We start from the raw sequence: 18,526 nt of genomic DNA, 5'->3' as shown, positions 1-18,526 counted from the left end.
CAGATTATTATTAATACCAGTCAATGTTTTAAATCTACATCAATGACAATCAAAACTACAAAGGGAAGTACTATTATCCCCATTTTATAGATGTGAAACTGAGGCACAGAGATATAAAGTGACTTGTCCAATGTCAAACTGTAGCAGACCTGGATTCAGGAGATCTGAGTTTAGATTACATGTGCAGTGCCTTGTCTACATCACAGAAAACCACAACAGTTTGCTTCAATGACACTTTCTGCTCAGAGAGGCCAACTCCAAAAATGCATGCATGTCAAGGATTTGGGTATAATACACAGGCGGTACTGAGCGGGAAAGCTTACACAGTAACTATCTGAAATACATGTAGCTGTATCCCTTGCTGCTATTCTGAATTTAATGAATAAAATTTAACTTTGTAATCTCTGTAGAATAAAACAGAATAAATACACTGCCTTTATGCAGTGTATTTCAATTTTAATGCTGCCAAGTTGTCTTCCTTTGAAACCTTATCATAACGAAGACAAAAAAACAAACCTTTGTCTTCATTTTATTACAAGTCATCAGTTCAAAATCCAAGATGATAGAGTAAAACAAAAAAACCAGCACAATTGCTTCATTAATTATTTACCATTTTGAGTTCTGAGTTCAGAAAACGTTTTCAGTTTTGACTGTAGTTCTTTCTTTTCAATTTCTAATTCTGAGATACAGTTCTTTAAGGCAGCTATGTCATTATTCTTTGATGATAACTATAAAGAGAAACACTGTTAATTTCCTTCAAATGTACTGAAATGCCAAAATCAAGATAAAAATCAAAGCTAATAAAGAAATTATTGTAACTTTTTTTTTTATAAGATTTTGAGTAACAATGTTTCTAAAATAGTCAAGAGCAATAGGTCACTGTAAACTGGCAGACCTCTTCCTTTGTGTTTAAGTTACAGACTATTATACTACTTATTAGAACATTCCCTTGTATAAACTTTTTGAATTCAGGAATATCAATCCTTTTCTATTCATATATCAAGTATTTTCTAGAACCCAACTTAGTGGACCTTTTAGGCTGCATTTTTGTTTTTTAATCAAATCTACAATCATAACCCATTGTAAAATAGGCATATAATGTTAAATTAAAAATGTTACATGTACACTTTTCAGTTCATCCTCCAGCTGTTTGATTTTTGATTTGGACCATGCCTTCATTTTAAGGAATTTAGCTTCAGATTTGCTGGCCTCTTCTGTTTTCAACTTCATTTGAGCTAGCAAACAAACACCACAATCATCATTTAGAATTCTAGTAGAAGGATCAATGTAATTACAAAACATATTTCAGGATTCAGCACGTTCTATTTACTCGGCTACACTTGCAAAAATGTCTATGCTGTAGTCATAGCTAGAAGGGAAAAGAAATGCTAGGCCAAATTTAAGATGTTATGTAACGTAATGTAATGTATCTAGTTTATTTCTAGGGCCCTCTTCTACATAGCATCTAAGCATTTCCCAAGTAACTAAGTAGTACCCACAACTCCTCCTCCACTAAAGTTAGTGAAGCTGTACCCAGTTTATACTAGGTCTGAATTTGGCACACAGTATACAGTGGAGTTACAGGAAGCTTTTCAAATATAAAAGCTATTCTTCAATGCAATACCTTCTAGCTGTTCCATCTTTTGTTTAGTTACAGTATCTACATCTATAGATTGTTCTGAGTTACTCTCTCCATTATTTCTTAATTCTGCCACTTGTTTCTGAAGCTGCAGGAGGGCTTGGTCTTTCTCCTGCAGCTCAGTTTCATGCTTCTCTTGGATCTCATGCACTTCAGCATTATGTTTCTCCTGGACCTTCGTCATTTCAAGTTCATGTTTCTCCATCATGTCTCTTAGCTGGGCTCTCATTACATGTTTCTCAGCATCCAGTTTAGATTGGAGGTTCTCTTTCTCCGACTGAAGACGTTTCAGGTTTTCATTAATTTCCTGTATTAAAAAAGAAAACTCTTTCAGATTTTCTAGATATACCCCTATGTGTTCCTCTGCACATGCAACACACTTTAAAAAGAGATCACTCTCATGGCTGGTCAATTGGCAGCATAAGGCTCTGTCATATATATGTATGGTCTGAACTCCCTAGCAGTAGCTTGAAGATACAATGAAGGGTCTGCACTGCTCTAGTGCTAACTACATCCTGACTGGTTCTGTAGGAGGAAATGTTCCCTTATAAAGAAGAAAGGGAATAAAAAGAGAAAAGGTCCTCTGGAAAAACCCCATATCACACTTTGCTGAGTTCTGAAGACCAAAAATAAAAAGTTGACAGCCCCTGGCTACGGTCTCCTTTTAAAGTTCTTACTCAGGAAATTAGAGATGGAAAAAGTCTAAGTCATTTATAACCCATCCTTCTGATCTTCCCCCTACATTATCTACTGTTTTGTCTAGTCCAGGGGTTATCAAACTTCACTGCATCATGACCCGCTTCTGACAACAAAAATTACTACATGGCCCCAGGAGGGGGGACTGAAGCCTGAGCTCACCCAAGCGCAAGGGAGCGGGGAGAGAGAAAAGGAACCAAAGCAGAGCAACGCTGCCCCGGGCGGGGGGAGGAGGTGGAAGTGGGCACAGCCTAAAGGTTTCAACTGGGGGGCGGGAGGGCAGCTTGTAACCTGAGCCCCGCCACCCAGGGTGATAGGATTTGGACCCTGGGCTTCAGGCAAGTCTAACACCAGCCCTGGCAACCCCATTAAAACAGAGTTGCAACACGCTTTGGGGTCCCAACCCACAGTTTGAGAACCACGAGTCTAGTCCTTTCTATTTTTTGTCATTTTGTTTTTAGTAGTTTCACATTAGCTGCTTGAGGCAAATAAAGAGGCAGAGCAAGACTGCAGAATATATTTATAAATGAATAGCCTGCACAAATCAGACACCTATATAAAAACAAGTACTTTCATAATGAGCCCTAGACTATGCACTGTCTGGTAAACCTTGATCTAGAAAGTTTGGAACAGGAAACTAACAGCCCATTGTGTATATCTGAGAATTAGGAAAGCAAATAGGACAGCACGACTGGAGAGCAAGATGGAAAAGGTCACTTGATTAAGATGAAATAATCACTGGGGGAAACCTTCACATGTGCCCAACTCTTGGCCTCTCCTTCTGCCCCTCCCCCCAAGTGATTATTCCATCTTAAACAGCTGAACTTTTCCATCAAAGATATAGTAGACAACTCAGACAGTATGTATAAAAATCACAGGGGAGATCCTGACATGCATACCCAATGACAATTTTGATTACCAGAGTAGAAACGGCTATCTTTCTTGGATAATAGTCCATCATGTGTTCTCAGTGCATACAGATTCAATGAAGGATGTGTATCTGTGTTCATGACTTAGAAGATGCTGTTCCAATAATTACACAGTTGGTAACAAAAGTATAAAGCATGCAAAAGATTGACAGCTTGCTGCCTATAGCAAGATAATTCACTATAGCCTGCTAAAGAACACTTTAAGTAAATGTTCTGCAGTCCAGCAAGTATTTTAATCTGGAAATTTCTCAGACATAAGTAGGTAAGTGGTGTTTTCCCAGCTCTCTTTTTGTGCATGCAAATATTTTCCCTGGGTTACTTTAAAGGCCAAGAGATTACAGTGGTATTCAACAAGCTTTACGTTGGATTGTTAAACAGAACTGCTGCACACTGACTCCAAAAAATATTATCGAGTCTTTTTTTAAAAAATCATCTTAAAACTGAAAAAATATATATTCCTTAAGGTGAGAACTTCAAAATGGAAACAAAGGTTAGTCAGTTTCCATTCCTGTTCCACAAACCTTGAAATTGCTATAGGGAGTAATTTTATTTGATTAATTTTATACCAGCAGTAATCAAGCCACTTTTTTTCATCTACATCTGGCCAATTCTGACCTTGCGATCATGATTCATATTTTTGTCACCTCAGAATCAATCTACTGCAATGTATTCTATATCCTCAAACCACTGAAACTGATGGAAAGTGTGGCAGCCCATCTAATTAAGTGAAATTTCAAAAGCACTTTGCCCAGTGCTCCAGGACTTGCACTAGCTGCCTCTTATTGGTTTCTGGATAGAATTTAAGGTGTTGGTTTTGGCCTGCAATAATCTTTCCTAACCTCCCTGTCCCCACCCCATGTTTGTTTCTAATGCAGTAGCACTCAACAGCCCCAATCAGGGTCTGGGTTCCATTGTATAACAAGGCGCTGTATATACACAAAGGAAGACAAAGTACCTTTTCCTTAGAAAGCCTGCAATCTAGTTAACTATTGTAGTTGCAAACAAGGGAAACACTCAAGCTGGAATCCTTTCCGTTTAAAAGAGGGCTGCCAACTGGGCATTCTGATGGAGAGACCCTCAGTTTTGTGATTCACTCCTCCTTCTTTGACCTGAAATAACCTCAATCTGTTGACTTTAAGGGCATACTGTAAAATGCTCCTCTTATTCCAGGCTTCTGAGGGGATAGGGCCAAGCTAAGGGCTGGCGTTTGTGAGTGGGATGGAGTATTTGGGGGCGGGAGAGTGAAGGAAGGGCTGATTTTTTATTTTATTTTCAGCTTGTTATTTTTTGGTTTGCGTTTATACTTGTTAGTACAATGATTACTGTGTTTTTAACAAATGGCACCTACATAAAATGTGTCTACCCAGTGCTGTATGTATAAATCGGAATAAATAAAATCAAAGAACTCATTTTTTAACTCATTAATTGACTAGACTATGAACATTCCATGTACAGTTTCTAACCTTCAGCAGCTGGTCCTTGCCATCCAGTTCTTTCTGCAGCATGACTATCACCTGTGTCCTACCCAGCATGACTTCCTCCTTTTCATGTAACTTCTGTTTCAACGCCTTTAGTAACTGCCAAGGAAGTAAAGGAATTACATTTTACAGAAAAGAAAAAATAAAAAGAGGCATTTCTGCCATCTTCCCAAAACATCACCTGAGCTGTACCTCACAGAAGTGCATTACTTTCCTTGCCTATCTTCCTGCAGAGCTGCCCAAATCAAAGCAAGTCAGTGAGTTCCCATTGCCAACATACCTGTTCTAGATCAGCACTGGCATCAGATTTAGCAATTAATTTAAAAAGCTCTTGCTCATGTTTTTGGGCTTGTCCAATCAGTTCCTTTTCCTTTTCCTGGATAATATTCTGAAACATGCGTATCTGAAACAAATTATAAAAACTAAGTTTGAAACAACCTCTAAAGCACATATACATGCATGACAGCATCATTTAAAAAAATGCAACCAATTAAATGTACTAGTATTGACCATTCCAAGAACGAGATTCCATTCTCAATTACACCAGTGTAAATCTAAAGTAACGCCAATTAAGTCAATGGAGTTTGACCAGAGTAAGTACAACTTTAGTAAGGGTAGAATTTTGCCCCTAGGGAATATCACAGTGTAGTGAATGACCATTACAAATATAATGAAAGTATCTGCTTTTGATTGGCCTCACACACCTCGACCCTCTTGCCTTGGTTGTTTCCCTTATGATTCTTTAACCTTTCATCTCTACATGCATATGCCTGACCTCTAGCCACTTCTATCCTGGCTCTCCCAACTCTTCCCAAAACTGAAGCCATATAGGACAGCTACCTCCCCCTTAACTACTTGTTTTACATTTCCAAACTTGTCTTTCCTGCTCACCTCACAAGTTTTGTTAGGAACAGATATAAAACCACAGCGGCCTGACCATTAACGAATATTAAAAAAAAAAATTCTTTTTTAAGATGAACAGTCATGTTACCTCCAGTGTTCCAGCTAGATTTTTATTTGAATGATTATATTCTGCATCTTCAAAATAGCCTCTCTAATTTCACTTGGATATATTATTCTTTATTTCCTGTTCCAAAATTATTAGCAGTACTGCAGGCCACTAAACAGCTGCAGTGACCTCTGTGGTGAAAAGCAGCATTTCTGATGTGGGTAAAGTGATATCTAAATATAGTCTGTAAAGCACTTTGGGAGTATTGGGATGGAAAGTACTTTATCAATATAAGGGCTTAATCTCGGAGATGCTAAGCAAACACATCTCCCACTGAAATCAACGAGCTGATCTCAGTGGGAGTTGAAGGTATCCAGCACCATACAGGAATGGACACAATTGTTACTACTACTTGTAAACGGATTTGCTCTTTCACTTCCACATCTTTAAGGCACTTCAAGATTCTCGGGCCCATTCTCCCCTTAGTTAATCAGTTCTAAGTTCTTTTATAACTCTATACAGCTCCTTTAGCAGCTGAACAAGAAAGCTGCTTTGATCAAATGAAGCAGAAAAAAAAGCACTAGTTTTATTTAATTGTGCTCAAAAGTGTGCCAAGGTACTTCACAGAACAAATAAAAGGGGAGTCCCTGCCCTGAATAGCTAGTTTCAGACATGCTGTTAGGCTAGGGTCTAAACAACTAGGAGAAGGGATGACAGAGGACAAGGGTTACCGTAAGAAGACGACACCAATAATTATGGTATGTACTTATTTTGGTGGTGAATTTTGGGAGGAAGGGCAGGCAAAGAGGGATAAGTAGCTTTTCGATTTTAGCTCAGTTCAACTCATATCACCCAGTTACCCATTAGATTTCCTCTTCCCACCATGTTTAAATCCCCATTCATTTCAGTGACATAAGCCACCCATAGTACACTAAAAACTGTTTCCTAATTCACTGTTACATAAGCTCTAATTACCATCTAGATCACTGTTGAAGGGATCTTCAAAAAAAATCAAGAACTGCAGATGTAAATGAATTATTGAGATATAGTGGTAACTGGTACATCCACTGTATCAACTCTGGACACCAAAGAATTTACAATTTGTTCACCTACATTTTCTATATACATGGCTTCTCTTTCCTGGAAGTGATCTCTCTCTTTGCTCTGAAGGTTTTTAAGACTCTCAATCTGTTCCTGGAGTAGGCTACATCTTTCTTCACTATCTCCAACCTTCTTGGTAAGGTTTTGAACTAGAATCTGCATGCTCTGCAGTGAAGACTCTTTCACGGACAGCTGATTCTTTGGAGTACAAGATATAAGACAATTAGAGAAATGTAACCTGGGCTAAAAAAAAAATGACAGCATCGTGAATTCATTAGGCTCTACACAGCTAAAGCTAGCTTAGAGTTAGTTTTCAACTTTTGTTTTGTCAGTGAAATTTGCCAGCTCATTACAGAATATTACTAAGAATTATTTCAAGATGTTTTTGCAAGTTGGACTGGAAAAAAGTTATGCACAAATAAAAATTCATCAGCTTAAAATTGAACTCATCAGTATAGGACTTTTCTTCATATAAGCAATGGTGTAAGACATAGGGGTATGCTCCTTAGCACACTGGAGCAGTGTCCTTCGACTCTCACATCACGGGGGGCGGCACCATGGGGAACTCATATATGTCTGTGCAGATCTGCCACTTGAGCTGCCATTAACATAAACATATACTAACGGTATACCTTTAATTCTTCACTAGGGGCAAGTGTTCCTTTGGCAACGTTGCTTGAGTCACATGCTAGCTGCAAATCAATGATGTAGGCTTCTTTTTCAGCTAGTTTCTTTTCCTTCTCTGCAAGCATGGCATCCATTTCAGCCCCTCGTTGACGCTGGGCCTCCAGTTCGGCAATCTGGGAATGAAAAGATGGCTATACTTGTAACTTACGTTTTTATCACCCACCCTCTTCCAGGTTACTGAGACCAGGAAAGTCAAGTTTCTGACATGATCAAATTTTGACTGCAATGGTATAAATATTGAGCCTGGTACTGGCCCTATTATCCATGCAATTTCTGCACAATCAGCATTCCTGCAGTTTTCCATCACCAACAGAAATGTTCACAGATGGGGCCTCTGTACAGCACAGCACAGCTACAGCCTGAGGAATGCCATCACTTGTTTATATTTACTCCTGTTGTTGCCAAAAAAATAATAGGCCACAAAGAAAACAGAAGTCGGGCAGCATTTTCAGCCAAAATCAGAGAGTTGGCAAGCTACCATTCCCTATTCACAGTGTTCCCAATTTCAACTATTTGTAAATCACAGCTAAAACAAATTTAAGGCCTGATTCCTCACCAATAAAATGAATGGCAAACCTTCCATTTCCTTCAGTGGGACAGGATCTGGCATTTAGCCTCTACTGATATCTCTACAGGCTATTTTCACAACACAGCTGTTCAGTCTTTAAAAGTAATTCTACACTGAGTAGATGAAAAACCCTTGTTAACATCACATAAAATCCTACCTTTTTTTGTAGTTCTTCATTTTTGTGTGTGTTCTGGAATTCTAGTTCTTCAACCCTCCTTCTAAGTACTACTAATTTCCCACGGTTAGCTGCAGCATTTTCCTGGTCACCATCTCTAGATACCTATATGTAAATAGGGAGATTTTAGCCTTAAAAGGCAAAATAAAAGATTCCCACAATTCCACTAATTCAGACAATACTGGAAGGCAAATTGTCGTCCTACTTATGAAATACTAGTGCATATTTCAGAGTTCCTCTCAGGACCCCAGTATTTTTAATGTCCCAACAAGATACTAAACAAAGAAGCCACAGTATTTATGTCAAGTCTGTGCTAAACCTCCAAAGTTTAAGTATATATGCTGGATGGACATGCATTATCCTTTAAAAAAAAGTCCACACATTTCTCTTGGCAAGCACAACCCACACAGCAACGAAAGAACAGAAAAGAAAGGGATGTAGAGAGAAGGGGAAAAGGGTTATTGAGTCTATATCAAACTATCCTGAAGTGAAACATTACTACATGGAATTCTGTAAAAAAAATATATACTAGGTAACTAGTTCGTAGAAATTATTTACAATTTACAACCACAAACCATGCATCTACAAATCTGACAACCTAATTATACCCTTTCTAAGCAAGGACCAGTGATCTTTATCACAGATCACAACTGTATTAGTAGGTTAACTGTTAAGTTACATATGCTTTGGAAGACATGCATAAAATCTATTAGCCCTTTAAAGTTATGTCCAATTTCTCTAAAACAAAATAAATCTTTTAAGTATTAAATACAATTGTTTTACAAGCTGCATGTACAACAACTGTGCTAGTGTGCCAAACATCATGCTGTTTTAAAGAAATAGTGATATATTTTATAAAACATTTTTAAACCCGTTTATGATAAAATTTCAATTACTGAAATGAAAGATTCTTATCTAATTTAATTTGCCATTTGTATATTTTTCACATTTAACCTTGGATAATAAAAACTGACTAGACCCCTTCACTTTTGCGAGTAGTTATTTTTAGGGCTGTCAGTTACAGTTAACTCACGATTAACTCAAAAAATTAATCACAATTAATTGCACTGTTAAACAATAAAATATCAATTAAAATGTATTAAATATTTTGGTAGTTTTTCTGCATTTTCAAATATATTGGTTTCTATTACAACATACAATACAGAGTAGACAGTGCTCACTTTCTATTATTATTTTCTATTACAAATATTTGCATTGTAAAAATAATAAAAGAAATAGTATTTTTCAATTCACCTCATATAAGTACTGTAGTGCAATCTCTTTATTGTGAAAATGTAACTTACAAATGTAGATTTTTTTTTGCTATGCAACTGCACTCAAAAACAAAACAATGTAAAACTTTAGAGCAACACCTCTCAAACTTCATTGCACCGTGACCCCCTTCTGACAACAAAAATTACTACACAACCCCAGGGGTGGGGGGGACCAAAGCCTGAGCCTGCCTGAGCCCTGCCATCCCGGGTGGGAAGGCCAAAGCCGAAGCTCCAGGCTGGGGAGCCCAAAGCCAAAGCACCAGACCCCAGCAAGTCTAATGCCAGCCCTGGCAACCCAATTAAAATCCACTCCGCCCTACTTCTTCTTCAGCCAATTGCTAAGACAAACAAGTTAGTTTACATTTATAGGCGATACTGCTGCTTGCTTCTTATTTACAATGCCACCTGAAAGTGAGAACAGGCATTCACATGGCACTTTTGTAGTCAGCGTTGTAACCTATTTTAAGTGCCAGATAGGCTAAACCAGGGGTCAGCAATCTACGGCACACGTGCCAAAGGAGGCACGCGAACCGATTTTTAATGGCACGCTGCTGCCAGCCGAGGTCCCGGCCACCAGCCCCGCTCAGCCCGCTGCCGGCCTGGGTGAAAGAAACCTCAGGCCGGCAGTGAGTTGAGGGGGGCCAGTGGCCAGGACCCCAGGCCAGCAGTGGGCTGAGTGGGGCCAGCAGCTGGGACCCCAAAGCAGCAGCAGGCTGAGCTGTTCAGCCCACTGCAGGTCTGGGGTCCTGGCTGCTGGCCCCACTCAACCCGCTGCTCTCCAACAGGGAGTTCCTCCAGTTCCTCCATATATTGAATGGAATGTCCATGGAAACACTTCTTAACTTTTTTAAAAAGCTATAAAAAAGTGGATGGGTGGATGAATATACAAGATGGATAGAAAACACACACAAAGCCTTAATTTGACCCAAATAGTTCATCTCGGATCCTGGATTTTAAAATCAGGTCCACCCATGCAGATCTGATTTCAGGATCGTGGTAAACTGAAGTCTAACTTTAAAAATGGAAGGACAAACTCACTCTCTTTTTTTCCTCTGCTTTTTTCTCTTGTCCTTCTGATCCTGATAATTGCTTCTTAAGTTCTTCCAGTTGTGAGGTTAGTGATGTTACCTTGGCTTTGTTTTGCAGCTTTACTTTTGAAAGTTTGGCTTCAGAAGCTTCTTTTTCTTCCTACCAACAACAGAGTATATATATAAAATCATAAATCTAAAACAGTTACCAAGAACTCCTACCTCCACAAGGGCATTTTAACTTCATGCCCAGAAGCCCTGCAACTATAAGGCAGCCTGATAATATTCCTTTCATTACTGCAAAGTATCTGCACTAGACTACTATGATACTCACAGGTATTGTAACTTAAGGGGCAGCGTCACATTAAAAATTACATATTACAGAAATTTTCCTTTCCTTTGTTAGTAATACTACTTCAAGTCCTAAACCTTCAAAAGTAAATAATGATTTGGAGTGCCTTAATTTTCAGATGCCCCACTGCAGACACCTAAAGACCCCTATTTTTGTAACACAGGTGACAGCTTACACTATCTCAGCTTTTACTCATGTCGGACAATGTAACTGGGATGAGGTGCTCCACTTCCTTGATGACAAACTAAATATTACACTGATATTATGAATGCTGGTCACTTGATCATTTGTGCCTCTGGTCAGCTACATTTAGATTCACAACACTGCAGTGGAATGTTTAATTTAAAATAGTTTGGTTTGATTTGTTTTAACAAAAAAATCTTTGTTCAATATTAGGTTTTGTAAAAGGCCATATTTTGAAACTTATTTTTAGATTAATATGAAAATGTCCCATTAAAACAGAAGGGTGAAAACATACCTTTCAAAAACTCACTACAAATATAAGCTCTAATCGAAGAAGTCAATGGTGAAAACCCCTCAACAGTCTATAGGGCATCTAGTATAAATTCCTTCCATTTACTGTGGCCAAAAATCAAGGGTGACATGCAGTACCATAAGGAATACAGAAATTATGATTGAAGGAAATTTGGAGGAAAATTTTTTGTATCTAAAGCAGCTCAGTCTGGGATAAGTCTGCATCCTAACTAAATGCCAAACAATATTAGCCTAAAAGGAGGAAAAAGTCCCTGTCCAGCTTTGCACAACCTTAAATTTGCAACTGATAATAGTCCCCCACATTTATCAAGAGCATCTGTTCTTTCTTGGGGACCATTTGTTGTCTATGTAATACCCAAAGCCGGTTACAATTCTGGAAACAGGAGGTAAATTGGTAGGAAGCTGTAATGTATCCCCATGCACCTGCAAACTGTGATCACTGCTTCCTTAGTCCCTAATATTGATATAACTGACTCCTAAGCCTGTTTTTAGGAAAACAGCTTATTCACCCAAGAAAACATGACTGCAGTTCATTTTCTTCTGTAGTCGGACAGTCACATTGATGTGTACACACAGTACCTTTAACCGATTATCTCTATTCCGAAGTTCATTATCCTTCTCTCTGATAAGTTCTTTGAGCTGCGTTACCAGCTGTTCAGTACGTGTCAGCTGTTCAGTCAAATCAGCCACCGACATGTTTGCTGCATCTTGCGAGTCATGAGCCTATAGACATTAAGTATACTTTTGAACAGACAAAATGGTGCAGACAATGCTGGCTGTGCACAAATCACAGTCGTCAGCTTTTCAGCCAACCCAATCAAATTTAGGCAGAGGGTAGTATTTTTAAAACTTAAACATACTGTCTAGACAGCTTCAGGATAATTTGTCAAATATGAGCCACAGAAGCAGCACTGAAATAAAACCCTGGTAACTGAAATCTCTGTAACAGATTGTTCCCTTCATTGCAAACGAAAGTGTACTACAATATGGTGGAGACACTATGCTGTTATAACCTGACATGATAAAGAAACCCGTTTGTTTTTCTCCTTCCATTACTCTCTGTATGAGTGGCTGTCTTTACATTCTGAACTCCTTGGAGCAGAGACTGTCCCTTTTTGTCTGCCTGGAAAGCAGCTAGCACATTGTAGGCGCTACCATAAACAATAAAAATCTCTCATTTCCAGTCAATTACACTGCAAAATTAGAAGCCTCAACTTCTCAACTTAAGTGTGATTACTTGCCAAAAGAAGGCATGACGGCAGAAATCTAGACTGTGGGTGGAACACATGCACCTGTCAGGACAAGGCTCAAGGAGAGTTCTTGAAAATATCCAAGGAATCCACGCCACCCTACCATTTTAAAACAACAGAGCCAGCTTAAAAACTAAGGGGAGAAAAGAGGAATTTCTCCTCCCTCTGACCACAAAAAATTGTTTTCAAAAAAAGAGTTGGCACAAAGTTTCAGCACTAGTTATTTTACAAATCCATTTGTGTTGCTTTTAGGAACTTTTCTTTTATAGAGGGATAAGAAGTGATACACAGAGATTTTTACCCATTACTAGAAGAGATTAACAGTTTCACTGAATGCTGCCTAATTTTAGATACCTGGCAGTACTTTCAGCAGAAGAGAGAAAAACTCTTCCCATTACAACCTATAAGATTCATACCATTAAATATAATAATCTGGAAAATGGCAAAAAGCCGCAAGAGTTTGCATTTTAAAGCTAATACTGATGTTTAAACAGTTGGTATTATTTTAATTCTTGAGGTTCTCTGCTGGTGTGACCACAACTAATGATCTGTACAGCCAAGTGTTAGCCTGCAAAAAGGGATTGATTTAATGTTTACATGGCTTCTGCTGATCTTTTCTTAAGTCAAGATAAACACGCTGAAGGTGAGCAGTGTAGTTATGGCTAGACTCTGAGGGCTGAAGTTAATTGGACTGGGAGCATGAAGCCACCATGACCTTTAGTGACTATCTTAGAAGAACAGGTTAAGCAGGTTAAACCACCGTCCTTGCAAAAAGCAGATACTTATTACCGCATCTTGAATTGAAATTTTCAAAATTCACAAGTTTTTTAAAAAGTCAGCACTTACAAGGTGGGGGGGGGGTGTTTTTTTTTGTTTGTTTTTTTAAATACTTACTGCTGCTTTAGGGGATGAATCATCTCCAGTGCCCCATTTCCACATAGTTTCAAAATGGCTGTGAGAAGGAATAAGGAAATACAATTATATTGCTATGAATATTAGTACCACTTCGAAAACTATATACATAACAGGCTTGTTTTCTGCTATTTTTTTCTCCAGGCCTTTCAGTTCAAGATAATTCAAGCTAATTTAATATTATTTTAAAAAAACAACAAAAAAACAGGATCTCATTGCATTTGCTAAAACCTGATAGGAACTTTGACACCTGAGTCACATCATGAGTTGCTATTGATTATTAAGAAAGTGCTGTTTAATTCTTTTGTACATTATGTTACTTCTGCAGACAGGGAAGCCGTAAAGTACCAACATTATCGTTCCAAATATTTTCGGAAATTAAATTGAAAAAGACAATCTTAAAAATGTAAGTGCCTTAAAGTGCTTTTTGGCACTAGTGCTACTTCCACCTACAAATAAAAGGTACAGACTGTACTCAAAAAAAAAAAAAAAACCAGGAGTACTTGTGGCACCTTAAAGACTAACACATTTATTTTAGCATGAGCTTTCGTGAGCTGCAGCTCACTTCTTCGGATGCATCCGAAGAAGTGAGCTGCAGCTCACGAAAGCTCATGCTAAAATAAATGTGTTAGTCTTTAAGGTGCCACAAGTACTCCTGGTTTTTTTTTTGCGGATACAGACTAACACAGCTGCTACTCTGAAGACTGTACTCAGTTTGCTAACATATAACCTGACCTTAGACTCCTTCTGTATTTGCCTCTGCAGTATGACAAATATTATTCCAATTCATATTTCTACAGAATGAACTGACTGCTGTGCATAAAAAATAAAGAAACTGTGACTAAAGCTCCATCTCTGTCATGAAGGTCGCAGAAATCACAGATTCTGTGACTTCCTGCGACCTCCGTGACTTCTGCAGGGGCCAGTATGGCTGACCCCCAGGGCCACCCACACAGCGGGCTCGGGGTCCAGTTGCTCAGATAGACCCCAGGAACAGCTGCAGCCCTGGTCCCCAACCAGCCGGAACAGCCACGGCCCCAGGAAGCAGTCCCTGGCCAGCCGGAACAGCTGTGGTCCATGGCTGGCAGCCAGCGCAGCCACTGTCCGCAGCCCCCAGCAGCTGGTGACGCTGCCCCCTCCCTCCCCCACACCCCGTGATACCTCTTCCCAAGATTTAATCGCAGGTATTTTTAGTATAAGTCATGGACAGGTCACAGGTCATGTTCACAGCCCGTGACCTGTCCATGACTTTTACTAAAAATACCCATGACTAAATGGTAGCCTTAACTATGGCATATCACACTGTACAACAACTGAGCATCTCCCAGTCATATGCCTAAGGGCCTAAATCTTGAGAAGGGCACTAACTAGGAATTGCAGGTGCTCAGCACCTCTCTGGTTCAGACCCAAACACAAGCTTTGAAAGAGCCTGATACTTAAAGTATAAGTAATTTTTAAATTTTGTAGCCAACTTGATACCATGCAGCTTTTGGGCTCCTCTATTTCAAACATTTCAAGGCCCTTGAAGTGTTTTTCCCCTTGATGCAGGGATTACTCTCACTAATGGCTCTGCCACACATTGCAAGAACAGGCCTTCCTGAATTTAATCACATCTTTCTAAAGCAAGTTTCCTATTAGATCCATTTTGACAGCATGTACATGAAAGCTAATCCCACAGTACAGGCAGCTCAAATGTAAACTTATATGTACTGCAGCACTAAGAACGTCTGATTCATCTGACAGAATTTAGTTAACTTTTCAAGAGAGGCCTGTGCTATAATTTATATTTGGTTTGATGGCTTGCATTAAGAATACTACCACACATCCTGCTGTACTTCTGACTTTGGCCAGTCTTCAAGCTGCAACAACAAATGAGAAGCCAAACTGTATCTGTTCAGTCACCTGTCCCCACAAGCAACACTTTTCAATGGAATGTATTTTGCCTTTTCAAATCTGCATGCACAGGTTTCAGTAAAAGCACAGCAGAGCAGCTGCGCTTCTGAATTCAGCTGATCAATTTACTAAAAATGCTGGCACATACTTTATCTGAAAGGAAATGAAGAATGAGAGCACAGATTGTTATTAAAGCTGAGCATTTACCACTGCTGAGCTAGAAGCAGGAATCATAGAGTGTTACACAGGAATCATAACAGTCTCTTCTGGCTTTAAAAACCTATGAATCACAGAGGGGCGGGGATGTGGATATCATTACTTTTTTTTTTTTAAACTCTCCTCCCTGCATCCCTCTTGAGTCACAAGACCCAATTTTGCCCTCAGTAACACCTATGCATTCCTAATAACATGAAAGGGTATAATGAGGACAGAATCTGGCTCAGTGTAGCGTAGGGCTGTGTGTAAATTTTTTTTACTTGTAAATGCTTTAGAACCCAACAAGCAATAGCTGATGCAACAAGTTTAGTTCCCTACATACCACATCCCCTTGGATACCCTGACCAATAGTTTTTACATGTTATTTACATTCTGGATGTTAATTAAGGGGCTTTCAGGAAGGACAAGTGTACCAAAACAAGTTGGGCAGCACAGCTGCATTGGACTTTCTTTACCTATCCAGTCCAACTGGGAGATACTGATTGGGGTTGTTTTTCTTAAATCAGCCAGAAGAAATGTTTTTTAGGAGCATAAGCATCAAGTTTATAAGAACTGAACCCTTTGGAATCAAATCCTGGTGCACACAACTCAATTCTTTCTCCTTCCAAAGTAGTTAAATGGAGCTCCACTTAGTTTACCATGTGTGCATTTTTCAGATATGACCTTAACTAGCAAATGCTTGTTGCGATGCAGGACATTAATTATCCATAGGCCCCAATGTTCTGAGTGACCATTCCTGAAGTTATAAAAGTTCTCATTTTCTCTGTCTTTCCATATCAATTCCAAACTCCTCACACTCATTTTCAAATCTCCGCACAGTCCCAGTACAGCATCCATCTCAGTCCTTATTGCCTCACCTCATGCACTCTGCTTTGACAACATCTTTGATTTAACTGCACTACGCACCACTTTCCACTATGACAGGAAAACAGCCCACAAAACCTTAACAGATCTTGGGAGAAACTACAGAGGCCCTGTGCCTCCATGCAAGTTCTGGGACATCATGTTGGTCTCCACTGAGCCATGGAAGTGGTATGGCTCTAACTGAGTGGTTACTATAACACACCGTGAGAGGGAGGAGCAGAAAGACATGATTGCTAAGCCAGGTCCCACTCCTACAAACACTCACATGTGCTGAATGCATGTGTATAGTGTCACTCATGTGTTTGTAAAATTGCCCCAACCCTAAATATCACTTACAGATAGAGCTGTATATGCATGAGTAGTCATTTAATTGTCCTCAAGGGGCTGTCAGGGAATTGTGTGCTTCTCTCTGACCCTGTTCCATAAGTACAGGGATGGTAAAGAATGATGCCATAAAGGTGGCCCTTTCTATCCCAACCATAAATGTGAACGGTAGCTCTCCCCCTTCACCAGTGAGGGCAAAGGGGCACACTATGTACAATAGTGCAATTTGTAAGTAGGACCCTACTAAGTGTTTTAATGTAAAAAAATCCTTTATTTTGTACTTGGTATGTGTAAATTTAAGGGGAAATGTACATTTTTAATAGTTTATTTGTTCACTGCCATAGCATTATCTTGCTTCCATCCTCTCCACATTCAGTGAATCCTAAATTTGATGCTGCCTGCTTGGGCAGTCATTCTTCCACTTTGTGCCTGATGCCAAAAAACCTATGTTAAAAGACAACATTGTGGTTGAGAATATAAATGAAGTCAGCAAACTCAAGGTTATGAAACCCACCGCAAAAGGTAACTCAGATATTTGTGTGTAAGGTGCATTCTACATTTCTGAATACCTTCTTATATTTACATACATGTGATTAATTACTCCATGTATTTAAGCGTGTAGGGCACCAGAAACACAGGACGTTTTCATACATCTGAAGCTCCATCCTTAAATATGCTCAGTTAATGGAAAGCTGTGCTGTATGTATGTTAGCAAACAAATGTTATTTGCAAGTCAAGATTTCTCCACAAATGCCAAATGACTTTTGTCCTCACTGAGAATGGTCATGGAAAATCCGAAGCTCAAGAATTTCTGCACACTATATTAAAAACCACTACAAAATTGTCTTTAATGTATTAAAACTAATACCTAAATAGGATTTCAGACTGAACAGTTCAACCTTAGGCTAAGAACAAAAGTAAAATACCCTTTAGGTTAACACATTTTTAGTCCCAGAACACAGGCTTATGAAGAGAAAAAGTGATGTTTTAATCTAAAGTTATATTTGATTGTTTTGCATAACTTTTACTGTTCTGAAAGAAGGGTTATAAGCTAGGTATGACATGTAGGCTTACTTGTCCTTTTAACCTACATATGTTCATCAGAATTCAAGCCTACTACAAGTTGCAAGTAGAGCCTAAATTAACATATCCGAAAAATTAGAAAACACTTTGTTCACAGTATGAAGTTTATAGCACTTGGTAGTTAGTTTAATTATTTCTCCTCTATAGTAACTCCACTTTCATTGTCCATACAGGATTTTAACAAAGCAGCAGGGAAGAAAGACCTTTTTCAAAAATAAGAAAATATAATTGTAAAGCTACAGTGGAATTCAGGTTGGTGTGTAGTGCCTGGAATTATTCTTTCTTTTTTAAACCCTTGACAAAGTTCCATGTTGAAGTGTCCCTTTAATTAAAAATAGACATATACTGAGTGGACACCAGAGCATGTGAATAGAAATACATTTTTCTAACTTCTCCCATTTTCACCATGGCTTCCCCTTAAGTTTTCCATGACAAAGATGTAGCCTTAATTATAATTCTGGAAAGTGTGTATGGTAACAAAATCCTCAAACGGGCACACTCCACTTTGAACTCTATAATCTGTGAGCCAACTATCTCCACCCCATCTATAGATCCTTCTTCAGATCCATCAGCTTCCACTGGAAAGAACATGGATTTGGTGTTTTTTCGGCTT

General features: G+C 38.9%; 1 protein-coding gene across 3 annotated transcripts in view; it reads right to left on the bottom strand.

Annotated features, from left to right (window-relative positions):
- Positions 1–18,526, bottom strand: part of LOC120403491 (golgin subfamily B member 1-like) — a 64,094-nt gene that overhangs the window by 44,614 nt on the left and 954 nt on the right. For 2 of the 3 annotated variants that reach the window (XM_039534561.1, XM_039534560.1), the window contains exons 2-12: positions 13,516–13,573; positions 11,951–12,094; positions 10,535–10,684; positions 8,205–8,327; positions 7,425–7,592; positions 6,805–6,990; positions 5,023–5,145; positions 4,728–4,841; positions 1,625–1,946; positions 1,120–1,235; positions 611–728 (exon numbers count right to left, since the gene is read on the bottom strand). In XM_039534561.1, the coding sequence (XP_039390495.1) occupies positions 611–728; positions 1,120–1,235; positions 1,625–1,946; positions 4,728–4,841; positions 5,023–5,145; positions 6,805–6,990; positions 7,425–7,592; positions 8,205–8,327; positions 10,535–10,684; positions 11,951–12,094; positions 13,516–13,560 (1,609 nt within the window). In that variant the 5' untranslated portion in view covers positions 13,561–13,573. The remainder of the gene's footprint in view (positions 1–610; positions 729–1,119; positions 1,236–1,624; positions 1,947–4,727; positions 4,842–5,022; positions 5,146–6,804; positions 6,991–7,424; positions 7,593–8,204; positions 8,328–10,534; positions 10,685–11,950; positions 12,095–13,515; positions 13,574–18,526) is intronic. The other variant, XM_039534562.1, reaches the window with a different exon arrangement.

This window comes from Mauremys reevesii, linkage group 4 (genome assembly GCF_016161935.1).
Source record: "Mauremys reevesii isolate NIE-2019 linkage group 4, ASM1616193v1, whole genome shotgun sequence".
Classification (NCBI taxonomy): Eukaryota; Metazoa; Chordata; order Testudines; family Geoemydidae; genus Mauremys; species Mauremys reevesii.
Note: the sequence above shows the minus strand (reverse complement) of the source record. Positions and strands in the feature narration are given on the sequence as shown.